The sequence below is a fragment of the Oncorhynchus clarkii genome, chromosome 12 (genome assembly GCF_045791955.1).
Source record: "Oncorhynchus clarkii lewisi isolate Uvic-CL-2024 chromosome 12, UVic_Ocla_1.0, whole genome shotgun sequence".
NCBI lineage: Eukaryota > Metazoa > Chordata > Actinopteri > Salmoniformes > Salmonidae > Oncorhynchus > Oncorhynchus clarkii.
Genome location: NC_092158.1, coordinates 76282060 through 76294914, shown reverse-complemented (window position 1 = coordinate 76294914; position 12855 = coordinate 76282060). Strand labels below are relative to the sequence as shown.

General features: G+C 44.7%; 1 protein-coding gene across 4 annotated transcripts; it reads left to right on the top strand.

The window, feature by feature from the left end:
* The first annotated feature begins 6359 nt into the window (after positions 1–6359).
* On the top strand, positions 6360–11907 carry LOC139422238 (ran GTPase-activating protein 1-like). Of its 4 annotated transcripts, none has more exons than XM_071173412.1 (16): positions 6411–6511; positions 7185–7304; positions 7714–7841; positions 8079–8138; positions 8241–8420; positions 8669–8803; positions 9055–9213; positions 9337–9450; positions 9567–9666; positions 9802–9886; positions 10002–10037; positions 10089–10266; positions 10406–10511; positions 10644–10732; positions 10828–10949; positions 11179–11479. In XM_071173412.1, exons 2-16 carry the CDS (start codon positions 7193–7195, stop codon positions 11258–11260), a joined length of 1686 nt encoding a protein of 561 aa, XP_071029513.1. In that variant the 5' UTR covers positions 6411–6511; positions 7185–7192; the 3' UTR covers positions 11261–11479. The 4 variants fall into 4 exon arrangements, with proteins under 4 accessions (XP_071029514.1, XP_071029511.1, XP_071029513.1 ...); XM_071173411.1 differs by having other exon boundaries at positions 10002–10064; positions 10104–10266; XM_071173413.1 differs by having other exon boundaries at positions 6360–6511; positions 10002–10266; positions 10828–10987; positions 11179–11907.
* Positions 11908–12855: the final 948 nt, after the last annotated feature.

The following is a 12855-nucleotide window of genomic DNA, read 5'->3' as shown; positions in this document are numbered from 1 at the left end:
GCCTTAAAGGCATTGACAGCGCTGATCATGTGTCTTTGTCTTTCCCTGAAGCTCATAGTTGAGCTGGTTCAGTTTGGCTGTTATGTCCGTGAGGAAACAGTCTAGCAGCCATGCATCATCAGACAGTTCCTCATGCTCCTCATTTTGTGACTCCAGAAATGATTTGATCTCGGGCAGCAAGTCAACAAATCGCTGCAGTACTTTCCCAGGACTCAACCACCTTATGCAAGCGTGGAGAATCAAGTCACTGTATGCGGCATCAAGCTAATCTAATAAAGATTTAAACAAGCGGTGCTGAAGTCCTTTTGCGCAAATCTAATTAACAATCATAACGACAAGTGTCATGACATGAGACAAGTCCACTACTTTACTAGCTAGTCCTTGCTGATGGATTACACAGTGATAGTTCAAAAACTCTGGGAAATCGGGACGACGGCACAGTGCAACAAAGCCCAAATGCACCCTACGCATTGCCGGTGCCCTGTCTGTAGTGATCGCTACCAGCTTATGAATGGGAATGCTGTTATCATGCACATAACATTTAAACTCGTTGTAAATGTCCTCACCTCTTGTTCTCCCTTTTAATGGTAAAAGGGTGAGAAAAGACTCCTTAGTAGTTGAATCCTTAAAAGCCATGATAACAAACATCATCAGCTGTACAGTGTCTGTCATATCCTGGGATTCATCAAATTGCAGCGAAAAGCACACACAAAGTGAACAATCCTTGAGCAATTGTTGATTCACGTCCTCCGATAACAACTCTACCCTTCTTGTTACAGTGGCTGGGCCAAGTGGCACACTTCTGATAGCATTTTTAATGTCCTCTTTTGTTTTTGAATCCTTTGAATAACGTCTGGGTGACAACGGCCATTGCCTCCTTGTATAGCTCTCAATCGGTGAACGATTTCTTATGTTTAGCCAAGGGATGGCTGACATGGAAGGATGCCTCTGTTGCAGCCTAACTTTTAGCTGTCGGTTTGGTAAAAAGCGACTGCTGTGCTTTCAGTAGAGACTTGAGATCATCAACTTTCTTTGAACAAAGATGGCTCTTTGAACTTAGGGTGAATGTTGTTGTGGTGCCGCTCCACATTAACCCTTTTTGCAAGCAGCCTGGTGAAAAGTCTGGTGAAAAGTCTGGCGTTACAACAAGTGCCTGAGCTAGTTAAGGCGGGAGTCAGGTGTCACGCCCTGGCCATAGAGAGGCTTTTTATTCTCTATTTTGGTTAGGCCAGGGTGTGACTAGGGTGGGCGTTCTATGTTCTTTTTTCTATGTTTTTGTATTTCTTTGTTTTTGTCCAGGTATGGTTCTCATTCAGGGACAGCTGTCTGTCGTTGTCTCTGATTGAGAACCATACTTAGGTAGCTCTTGCCCACATGGGTTTTGTGGGTAGTTATTTTCTGTTTAGTGTGTTTTGCACCTGACGGAGCTGTTTCGGTTGTTTCTTTTGTTCCTTGTTGTATTTAGTGTTCAGTTTATTAAAATAATGACGAACACTTACCACGCTGCATCTTGGTCCTAGAAACTGTATGTGATTGGCCAGATATATCCCTCCCCCGCCCCTCAACCCCATCACTACACACAGGGCTCACACATGGCGCATTTGAAATTAAATGATTAAATAATAATAAATAAATGAAAACATTTAGACATTTCAGATTTTTTTTCTCTGATTTTGAAAACTCTTCCGATCGACTTGGAATGCTTGCCAGCCCTGCTCTCCAGACCTCCAGTGGGTCTCCTCGGGCCAGGATATCCTGCGTCAGGCGCTGCGCACTGTGTCTCCCGTGTGTCTGCACAGCCCAGTGCGTCCTGTACCTGTGCCCTGCACGTGCCAGGCTAAAATCAACATCCAGCCAGGACGGGTTGTGCAGGCCCTTAGTTCGAGACCTCCAGTGCGCCTCCTCGGCCCGGTCTATCCTGTGCCTCCTCCAAGGACCAGGCAGTCTCTCCATCTCCTTCCTCCAGAGTCTTCCTCCAGCCCGGAGCTGCCAGAGTCTCCCTCCAGCCCGGAGCTGCCAGAGTCTCCCTCCAGCCCGGCGCTGCCAGAGTCTCCCTCCAGCCCGGCGCTGCCAGAGTCTCCCTCCAGCCCGGCGCTGCCAGAGCCTCCAGCCTGCCCGGCGCTGCCAGAGCCTGTCCGGCGCTGCCAGAACCTCCCGCCTGTCCGGAGCTGCCAGAGCCTCCCTCCAGCCTGGAGCTGCCAGAGCCGCCCTTCACTCTGGAGCTGCCAGAGCCGCCCTTCACTCTGGAGCTGCCAGAGCCGCCCTTCACTCTGGAGCTGCCAGAGCCGCCCTTCACTCCAGAGGCGCCCCTCAGTCCAGAGGCGCCCATCAGTCCAGAGGCGCCCTCTATGAGGATCTTCAGTCTGGGGCCCACTGCGAGGGTGGGCCTTCTTACGGCAGCAGCTCGGGTGCGGGACGTGGACCCCGCTCCACCTCAGTCTTGGCTCACTTAGGTGGCGCCTCTGGAGCGGGGTCCACGTCTCGCACCCCGAGCCGCCGCCGTAAGAAGGCCCACCCAGACCCTCCCCTTTAGAGTCAGGTTTTGCGGCCGGAGTCCACACCTTTTGGGCGGGGGGGGGGGGGGGTACTGTCACGCCCTGGCCATAGAGGCTTTTTATTCTCTATTTTGGTTAGGCCAGGGTGTGACTAGGGTGGGCCACTATGTTCTTTTTTTCTATTTTTTTGTATTTCTTTGTTTTTGTCCAGGTATGGTTCTCATTCAGGGACAGCTGTCTGTCGTTGTCTCTGAGAACCATACTTAGGTAGCTCTTGCCCACATGGGTTTTGTGGGTAGTTATTTTCTGTTTAGTGTGTTTTGCACCTGACGGAGCTGTTTCGGTTGTTTATTTTGTTCCTTGTTGTATTTAGTGTTCAGTTTATTAAAATAATGATTAACACTTACCACGCTGCATCTTGGTCCTAGAAACTGTATGTGATTGGCCAGATATACCCCCTTTTTTCTCTGATCTTGAAAACTCTTCCGATCGATTTGGAATGCTTCCAAGATTGACTTGTCGACCACGATCGACGGGTTGGTGATGCCTGATTTAGAAAAACAATAGGTAAGCAAAAATGCTCACAGTCATCAAGCTAGGTAAGATATAATTTTTAAATATGTTTAAGCTATTGACAGTTGGTTTAAGTTAAGACTGAACTAGATCAATGATAATTCAATAATCAATATTGTGTTGCAGCTTTAACCAATAGCCTAACTAATGAACAACTCTTACAAATAAAGTACAAAGATTTAACTTTTGATTGACTTTATTAAGACATCCTCTATCAAATTTCAGCCAGTCCGCCCAGCCAGCACGAGCCACCTGCACGCCCGACCCCCACCAGTCTAGTCAATAACTCAACTCTGTCCCAAACACAACTTCCTTCCCCTCTTTTTTTATGTCGCAAGGGAAAGGTTTGGAAAACAAAAATTTAATAAAATACATTTTTTGGGGGTGTGTGCCTGTTTTGCATGTTATTTTGCCATTAATACGTGTCACATATCAGTTTGCAAACATTTATTAAAAAAAAAAAATCATTATTTAGTTAAGCTGCATACAAACATTATCTCTTTTTTGCTTTCTTGAGTAAGGCAGCTCCAAAATGCAGGTATTTCAGCATAGCTCAGTGCTTTCTGTGGGGTTGGGGCAGCCAGCAGAAAATATAGGATTGTAGAGGTTGGTAATGTTCTCTAGTTGCGCCGTGATTGGCTCAGTGTTCTGTCACTCATGGGGACACTACGTCACCGCAAAATCTACGGGGAGAGCTCAAAAATTCAAGCCCCTTGGGTGTTACATTAGAAGTGCCCATCCAAGAAGGCTCAAGGTCATTGGTCACAGATAAAATGACGTCAAATGACGTTATATCTACTGTAGCTTTGATTGGACTGGTCATGTGGGATGGAACATTTTATGTTTTTGCTTCACTAATAACCAATTTCTGTCTTCATGCAAGTGACTGATTGAACGAATCCTCACTATCAGCATTTGCAATTTGGTAGTACGCCCAGAACCTTGTTTTGAGAATGAAAGGATATCTCAGTTTCAAGGTCTCAGCTTGGAGAGAAGAAGCCTTGTGAGGTATTGGTCTGTCACATGCATGAACCAGTATTGGTCTGTCACATGCATGAACCAGTATTGGTCGGTCACATGCATGAACCAGTATTGGTCGGTCACATGCATGAACCAGTATTGGTCGGTCACATGCATGAACCAAACCTTAATGATTAATGAATTATGAATAAGGAATAAGCTGAAAATATAACTTGTCTGTGTAAGCAGTATATAAGAGAACTAACGGGACTGCCTTGGTGGAGCTCACTTCAGACCGGTACTTTATGCATCTAAGTTTGACTGTGATCTCTCCAGCTTCTGTTAATAAAGGATGATTCATTTAAGATTGACTTTGAGTGTCCCTGTGTAGAATTTCATTCTCATGAAATAAGTCGACAATCTACTGGCAAATCCCTTTCAATATTTGTCATATGAAGACAAATAATGAAGAGAAATTCTAGCTAAAACGTATCGGTGTTGGGACTGCTGTTGGGACTCTGCTGTTTGGACAACTTTTGTAGGCCCTAAGTTTGTGGGCACTGTTTGTCACTGTTATAGTGTAATTCATGTACAGTGCATTGCGAAAGTATTCGGCCCCCTTGAACTTTGCGACCTTTTGCCATTAACTTAAGGGGGCTGAATAATTTTGCACGCCCAATTTTTCAGTTTTTGATTTGTTAAAAAAGTTTGAAATATCCAATAAATGTTGTTCCACTTCATGATTGTGTCCCACTTGTTGTTGATTCTTCACAAAAAAATACAGTTTTATATCTTTATGTTTGAAGCCTGAAATGTGGCAAAAGGTCGCAAAGTTCAAGGGGGCCGAATACTTTCGCAAGGCACTGTATGTATGACTTTACTCACATTAAAAACTGTGGATGGAAACGTGGTTTATGACTTGAATATCGCCATCTGTCAGCCTTTGGGCTACTGGAGTTCTCCCAAGCACTGATAACTCAGAGAACTGATCAAAAAAGCTGTAAATATAGCTACACTGTTCAGTATCACAGGATTTTTTAAAGTGTGTTTGCTTTTTGACATAAAATAAAGCTTCAGATGAGATTAGCCAAAGAGGCTATTTTGATTGTTGAGAGCGATGGCAGCGAGTAGTGCGGACGAAATGGAGAGAAGGTTGGTGGAGCAACAGCTGTGCTGGAATGCGAACAATATGGATGACCGTTCTGATGGTATGGAGCGGGAGGAAGAGGGCCAGAATGATATAAGAAGAAGAGGGCTCATGATACAGAAAGCAGTGGAGCATCTGGTAAAGAAAGCATAAAGGTAGGAAGCAAGAGTAACTTTGTGTTGGAGTGGGAAGTGGTGATGGTGTTTGAGGAGACCACAGGGCCTCATTTCCACCCTATCTGACTAAAAGAAGTCAAAGTAGAGAAAGAAGTCAAATTACCTTGGTTCATTGGAAATGGTAGATTGTTCATATTTTGTGGTAGCCAGGCTCAGCAAGAGAAGATTCTGAAAATACTGTAGAAACGCTTAAGGAGAATAAAATTCAAAGCCATGTTCCAGGTGCTTATGCTAGGTTATGAGGAGTCATCACTGGGGTCCCAATACCTATGCCCATAGATTATATTCAAGAAAATGTGAAAGGAGTGATTGAGGACAAAAGGTTGATCAGAAGTGAAAGCTCTTCAGTGCTGCTGAGGTTTGATGATAAGGTTTTGTCTGGAAAAGTACAGATAGGATTCCTTAGTTTAAATGTCAGAGTTATTTGTCCCATCCCCATTGCAGTGTTTCAAATGCCAAAGAATGGGACATGTAGCTGTACAATGTAAAGGAAGGAAAACATGTGCCAAGTGTGGAGGGGAACATGATTACGGTGAATGTGGGAGTAAAAGTAGACTTCATAGCTTTTATTGGTAAGGTTAGCAATGCTACTCAGGTTGTGGAAAGCAGAAATACAAGGTTGAAGGTCATTGTGGAGACGGCAAAATATATATTGGGTGTAACAGATGTTACTGTTGAAATGGTTGTTGGCATACTGAACAATCCTAAGGGTGGAGTGTTTCAGCATGATATGGTTTAACGGGGTAGGGGTTTGGGGAGTTTTTTTGGGGGGGAGGGTGGTAGAAGTTTAACGGGGTAGGGGGTTGGGGAGTGTTTTTTTTTTTTGGGGGGGGGGGGGGTAGAAGTTAGTAGGGATTTATTTTTTATTGCATTTGTATTTGTATTACTTTTTAATGGTAGTGCAGAATTGAGCAGATCATGATTAATCGTACATTCCAGCACAGTAGGTGGCGGCATACACTTTAACGTTTGTTTGCGGACCGCCATGATGTAATAGAAGAAGATGAGGCAATGAAACTGCCTGGAACTACAAGTCCCGTGTGTCCCGCGTCAGCCATGGTCCTCGAAGTGTTTAAACGTCAGAACCGAGCGGGAGACAGCTTGTGTGACAGATAGCGCTGTTCTGGAAACAACTAGTTATACGCAGAAATTTCGATTTTGTAAGCATTGATACACGTTTCATACTACTTCAGAGACATTTTCGCTTGCAAATGTATTCAGGGAAACGTTAGTAAGGTCACACGTGAGGGGAGGTGCCATATTTATCAGATCAAATTGGTCGATGCCGTACCTACTCTTGCTAAGCTAGCTAGCTAACTAACTATAATGTTATGACTTTGTCAAGTCAGAACAACGTTAAGTAACTTGCTTTGATGGCTGTATTATTGTAGAACATTTCCAGCTTTATCACACCATTGGAAATGATCAACCATATTCAGCTTTTTCTACCTAGCTAGTTAGCCTCAACTATCCTAGCATGAGATGGTGTGTGCCAAGTGTTTATAACTCGTTGGCAGATAGTTACGACACTATAAACATATATTGCTACTTGGATAACATTAGTTAGCAAGGGTTTCCACTTCTTCCAGAGGGTAGCACAATGATGGCAAGATAGCAACGTTTACAGACAGAGCAACATTCCACCCCCTGTGTATATTTGCCAAAGTTAACTAGCTAGCTAACTGAATGTTTATAACGTCACTTCAAACTGCATGTGTGTTTAGTAACGCTACGTCTTTGGCAGGTACTCTACTAGGTGGTAATTGATAATATATTATGTGTTGCTTAAGTAAGTAGTGCATATTCTTGTTCATAAGTTAGTATGTTCCCCAGGTGTCCTGATGGCGACCGATGCTGTTGCACAGTTGGCCGACTCTCTGGCAAAAACTCAGGTGACTGAGGGAGAGTTGAGTTATAAAGGCCAAGGACGCAAATTCGACAATGCACAATCTGGTAAGTATTCCAACCATTGACCATTGACTCATTATGCTTATGCTCCTCCAATTGTCATCCAATAGGTTGTTCAAGTACAATGTGGTATCCAATCAATGCCAAATGTTTTTTGTTGTATTTTTTTTTTTTAAAGTAACCTTTATTTAACTAGGCAAGTCGGTTTAGGAAAAATCTTGTTTACAAAGACGGCCTACCCCGGCCAAACCCGGATGACGCTGGGCCGGTTGTGCGCTGCCCTATGGGCCTCCCAATCACGTTCGGATGTGATACAGCCTGGATTCTAACCAGGGACTGTAGTGACTCCTCTTGCATTGAGATGCAGTGCCTTAGACCACTGTGCCACTCGGGAGCCCAATGTATTGTTCTTCAAACAATTGTCCTCAATCTTTCCCTCTCTCTTTCTTTCCAGTGGAAGAGATGGTGAAAGAGATCCAGGAGTTCAAGGGGTTGCAAGCACTCAGGCTGGAGGGGAACACTTATGGGGTGGAGGCAGCACAGGCCATCGCTAAAGCCCTGGAGACAAAGAGTGAATTTAAGGTACCAGTCACAGAGTGATTATGAGATTAAGTGTGTTTTGATTGCATTGTTCATGGTACAGAGGACAGGTATTCATTCCACTGACTGCCACACGGAGAAAAATGGATGATCTCATATGTTGATTTTGATGAGATACCCGCTTTTGGCTCTGTTCCATCTTGCTTTCATATCTGTCATATATATCTCTCTATCTAGACAATACTTAGCTGACCCTTTATATAACGCTCTCTCCCTCAGTACTGTTACTGGAGTGACATGTTTACTGGGAGACTGCGTTCTGAGATCCCTCCAGCCCTGGTGAGACTTAATTTTTTAAAATATTTAAAAAATACTTACTCCCTTTTGATAGATGAAATGTGGTCTGGGATTGTAAACTCAGCCTTCATCACCCCTATTCAGAACTCCCTGGGTGCGGCGCTAATGACAGCAGGCGCCAGACTGACCGTGCTAGACCTCAGTGACAACGCCTTTGGACCAGACGGGGTGAAGGGCATCGAGAAGTTGCTCAAGAGCACTGCCTGTCACACACTGCAGGAACTGAGGCTCAACAACTGCGGCATGGGCATTGGTGGAGGCAAGGTGGGCAGAATGTCTCCAGTTTGATAGGAGCTGCATTGTGTTATTGAGCAGACTCCACAACATAAAGTTGCCCCCCTCAGTATAATTTCAGAGAAGATCTAAAGCTAATTTAACTTCTCATGAAATATATAGTTTGTGTTAAGGTTGAATAATGATATCATGATTTAATATCTATCATAACTTTAATAACAATCATAACTTTTCCAACATAGTTTTTTCACTGTGCTCTGTATGTGTGGTCTCCTCAGATCTTAGCTGCAGCGTTGACGGAGTGCTATAAGCAGTCCAGTGCACAGGGCACCCCCCTTGGGCTGAAGGTGTTCATCGCAGGCAGAAACCGTCTGGAGAACGATGGGGCCACTGCCCTTGCCCAGGCCTTCCAGGTACAGACACTGGCTCCTGAGCTGAACATATCAGAATTTCTGACAGTCTGGACTTGTAGAGTATATGCAGTTTATCACCACAGTGGTTCACATGGAGCTCTTTAGCATTAGTACTGGCAGCAGCATGGATAAAAGCTCCTCGAACACTCCCAACGTAATGCCACTGAGTTTATGATTAAACTGTACTGACCGTGACAAGCCATATACTGTCTATATAGCTATCTCTGTCTGATGCTACTGTATGACCTCAGCTGATGGGTAGTCTGGAGGAGGTGCACGTGCCCCAGAATGGGATCAACCACCCTGGGGTGACTGCTCTGGCCACTGCCATGCAACACAACCCCCAGCTCCGGGTCCTCAACCTCAACGACAACACCTTCACCAAGAAAGGAGCTATCGCCATGGCACAGGTACAGTAGTGGTTTGCCTTGTGTACGAAGGCCGCATGACAATGAAACCCTCATGAAGTTGATGTATGCTCAAATGCACTTGCCATACTATGACTGACACTGAATGTTTTGTTCCACCTTCAGGCTCTGAAACATTTGCGCAGTATCCAGGTGATAAACTTTGGAGACTGTCTGGTGCGTTCCGAGGGGGCTATAGCCATCGCAGAGGCAGTCACTGAGGGGCTTCCCATCCTCAAGGTACAGGGTAGCACTGGTCCCACCCTTGGCTGCAGGAACATCTACTGCACTTGATTGTTAATTCATGCGTGTTCATACACCTGACTCATACCCATATTTCTTTATGTCTTTGTCAGGAGCTGAATCTGTCATTTGGGGAGATCACAGGAGAAGCTGCACTGCTGGTGGCACAATCAGTTGAGGGCAAAGCCACACTGGAGAAACTGGACCTAAATGGTACATGATGGATACACACTTGACTTACAACACATGAAAACTGGATTGAAAATGTTGCATTGGCTAGTAATGTTTTCGTAGGATCTGTAGAGTTCATGTGTGACTTTGTTGTGTTGTGTGTGTTTGTACTGTCAGGTAACTGCCTGGGGGAGGAGGGCTGTGATGATCTCAGAGAGGTAATGGATGGCCTGAACATGGGAGACCTGCTGGGATCACTCAGGTACTGGATTGAAATATTAAATGAGTTTATACTTTGAGACTTACCCACACTGGACCTCAACCATCCTATCTTTTATCACAAGCCTCCATGCGAAAATCTTTGTCTCTACCTGCAGCGACGATGAAGGGGAGCCGGAGGAGGATGATGAAGAGGAGGAGGATGATGAAGACGAGGAGGAGGAGGAGGAGGAGGATGATGAAGACGAGGAGGAGGAGGATGATGAAGATGATGTGGAGGAAGAAGAGGACAGCAGTGTGAATCAGGTTTCCTCTCCTCCGTCAGTGCCCCGATCCCCAGATGCCGCCTCCTTCCTCTGCTTCCCCTCCCCCGACAAGCTGCTCAAACTGGGCACCAAGAGGGCCCTGCTCTTTGAACAGCAGGTTAACACACCCTGTCATGAATTCCTTACACAGCAAACTACTTAGTGGAAACCTGAGGTGACATACAGTGTGTGTCAGTAGGCTGAAACAGGTTGATGGTGACGTGTTTAACCTTTTGTCCTTGTTCTTCTCTTTCCAGGTAGATGTGGCTGATGCTGGTAAGACAGCGGAGGCTTTCCTGAAAATCTCCTCTGTGTACAATGAGGAAGATGAACAGGTTAAGAGTGCTGTCCTAGACAGTATTGGTAAGGGCCACTTATATTAGTTCTGAGTACTTACTGAAGACATGGGGCCAGATGACTGAGTCCATGGATATGCGACTGTTTCCGTTCATCTGTATGACCGAATGTTAAGTATATGTCCTCTTTGTTATGCAGATGCAATTCTCAGGAAAGCCTTCGCAAGCCCCTCCTTCCAAGGTTACAACTTTGTATCATCGCTGTTAGTAATGCTGGGACTCCTCAAGGTACACGTTCTATGAATTTGTAGAAAAACGCCTGGTTTTCTTCTGCCTTGTATTATTGTAGTCCTCATGTCTCCCCCTCTCTCTGTCTCATTCAGAGTGAGGACAAGGTGAAGCCGGTACATGTGGTGCCTGGTCATTTGCAGGCCCTGGAGTACGTCGTGCGTCAGGACTACTTCCCCCAAGACCACATCGCTGTGCTGGAGGCCTTCATGTCCCGGTAAGGGCATGAGTGATGGGCGGCAGCGTAGCTCTCAGGTACCCTCTCCGACTGCAGATTAACACACCACATTGGCACAAAGTTCACCAAGGATATTGCCAACATGCTCCAAATTGCACATTGTACCCATGTTCCTATGTTGTCAGGCTGCTGTGTCTAAAAACAGTAAAGATGAAAGGGGAAACTGTCCATCATTGCAGGTGTATAACTGTATATTTGTGACTTTCAGACACATCCAGGCCCTGGAGTCGTGCAGCAGCGCCAGGAACATCCTCAAGTCCACGCTGGAGCATTTCAGGCCTGAGAACTGAGTCACACCGGACCACACAGACACACTCACGGATTTATGAACAGAACAATTCCCACCCCCAGACATAAGGGGGCCCTTAGCGCATACAACACGGACTTAACTGTTGCACTGCACTCTATTTCGCCAGTTCAGAAGACTCACAGCTGGAGCCTTGCCCGTCATCTTATGGACGTACATTATTTTATGGATGGACCGATTTGAAATATTACAGACATAAACATTTGGGAGATGAATGGTGTATCCTGCCTCACCCGCAGTGAAAGGACTGAAATGTGATCTTAAACACAGGTTCTCTCTCCATATTTACCCAATAAGTAATGGTTTTATATTAAAATAAAAAAGGGTTAAATGGAAATAAAATATAAATGTGTGATATGGGCTGCTGTGGAAATGTAATTTTGATTTGAATCAAAAGGGAAGAACTGAATAAATGTGTTAATTTCTTTGTTGCAGCTATTAAACAGACTATTTCAGTGTGTCCGTATACTGAATGGCCTGGGAACATTACAATTTAGCAAGCACTACCCTGAATAAGGATCTAGTTCAACCATATTTACTTTTTACAGTGGGAAGAAACTATTGTTCCGGGTGTAGGTTCTTTCTCATCCCAAATTTTGAAACCTACACTGAATAAAAATATAAACGCAACCATTTCAAATATTTTTCTTAGTTAAAGTTGTTCTAAGGAAATCAGTAAATTGAAAAATTCATTAGGCCTTAATCTATGGATTTCACATGACTGGGCAGGGGTGCAGCCATGGGAGGGCATAGGCACACCCACTTGGGAGCAAGGCCCTGCCAATCAGAATGAGTTTTCGGCACAATAGGGCTTTATTACAGACAGAAATACTCCTCAGCCCCCCCCACCATTTCTGACGATCCCGCAGGTGAAGAAGCCGGATGTGGAGGTCCTTGGCTGGCGTGGTTGTCTGCAGATGGGAGACCGGTTGGACATACTGCCAAATTCTCTAAAATGATGTTGGAGGTGGCTTATATTAGAGAAATTAACATTAAATTGTCTGGCAACCGATCTGGTGGACATTCCTACAGTCAGCATGCCAATTGCATGCTCCCTCAAAACTTGAGACATCTGTGGCATTGTGTTATGTGACAAAACTGCACATTTTAGAGTGATATGTTATTGTCATTGCGTAATGATTATGCTGTTTAATCAGCTTCTTGATCTACCACACTTGTCAGGTGGATTGATTATCTTGACAAAGGATAAAATAACCACTAACAGGGATGTAAACACATTTGTGCACAACATTTTTGTGAGTATGGAAAATTTCTGGGATATTGTATTACAGCTCATGATACATGGGACCAACACTTTATATGTTGTGTTTATAATTTTGTTCAGTGTATAATGCTCCTGTGGCTAATACTGAGCAAGGTGCACACAACACCTTCTGTTCAACCTTCATTTTTACTGGAAATATTCTCAGATAAGGGAGAATGTGTTGGGGCTAAAATGCATAGAGCAAGCCAACTATTCAAGGAAGCAGCAGACCACTGTACTTGATCCACTTGTATGGGGACCTGCCACTTCATCTGGGAAAGAGATTAGGCCTGGGATGTGCTTTTGAATGAATA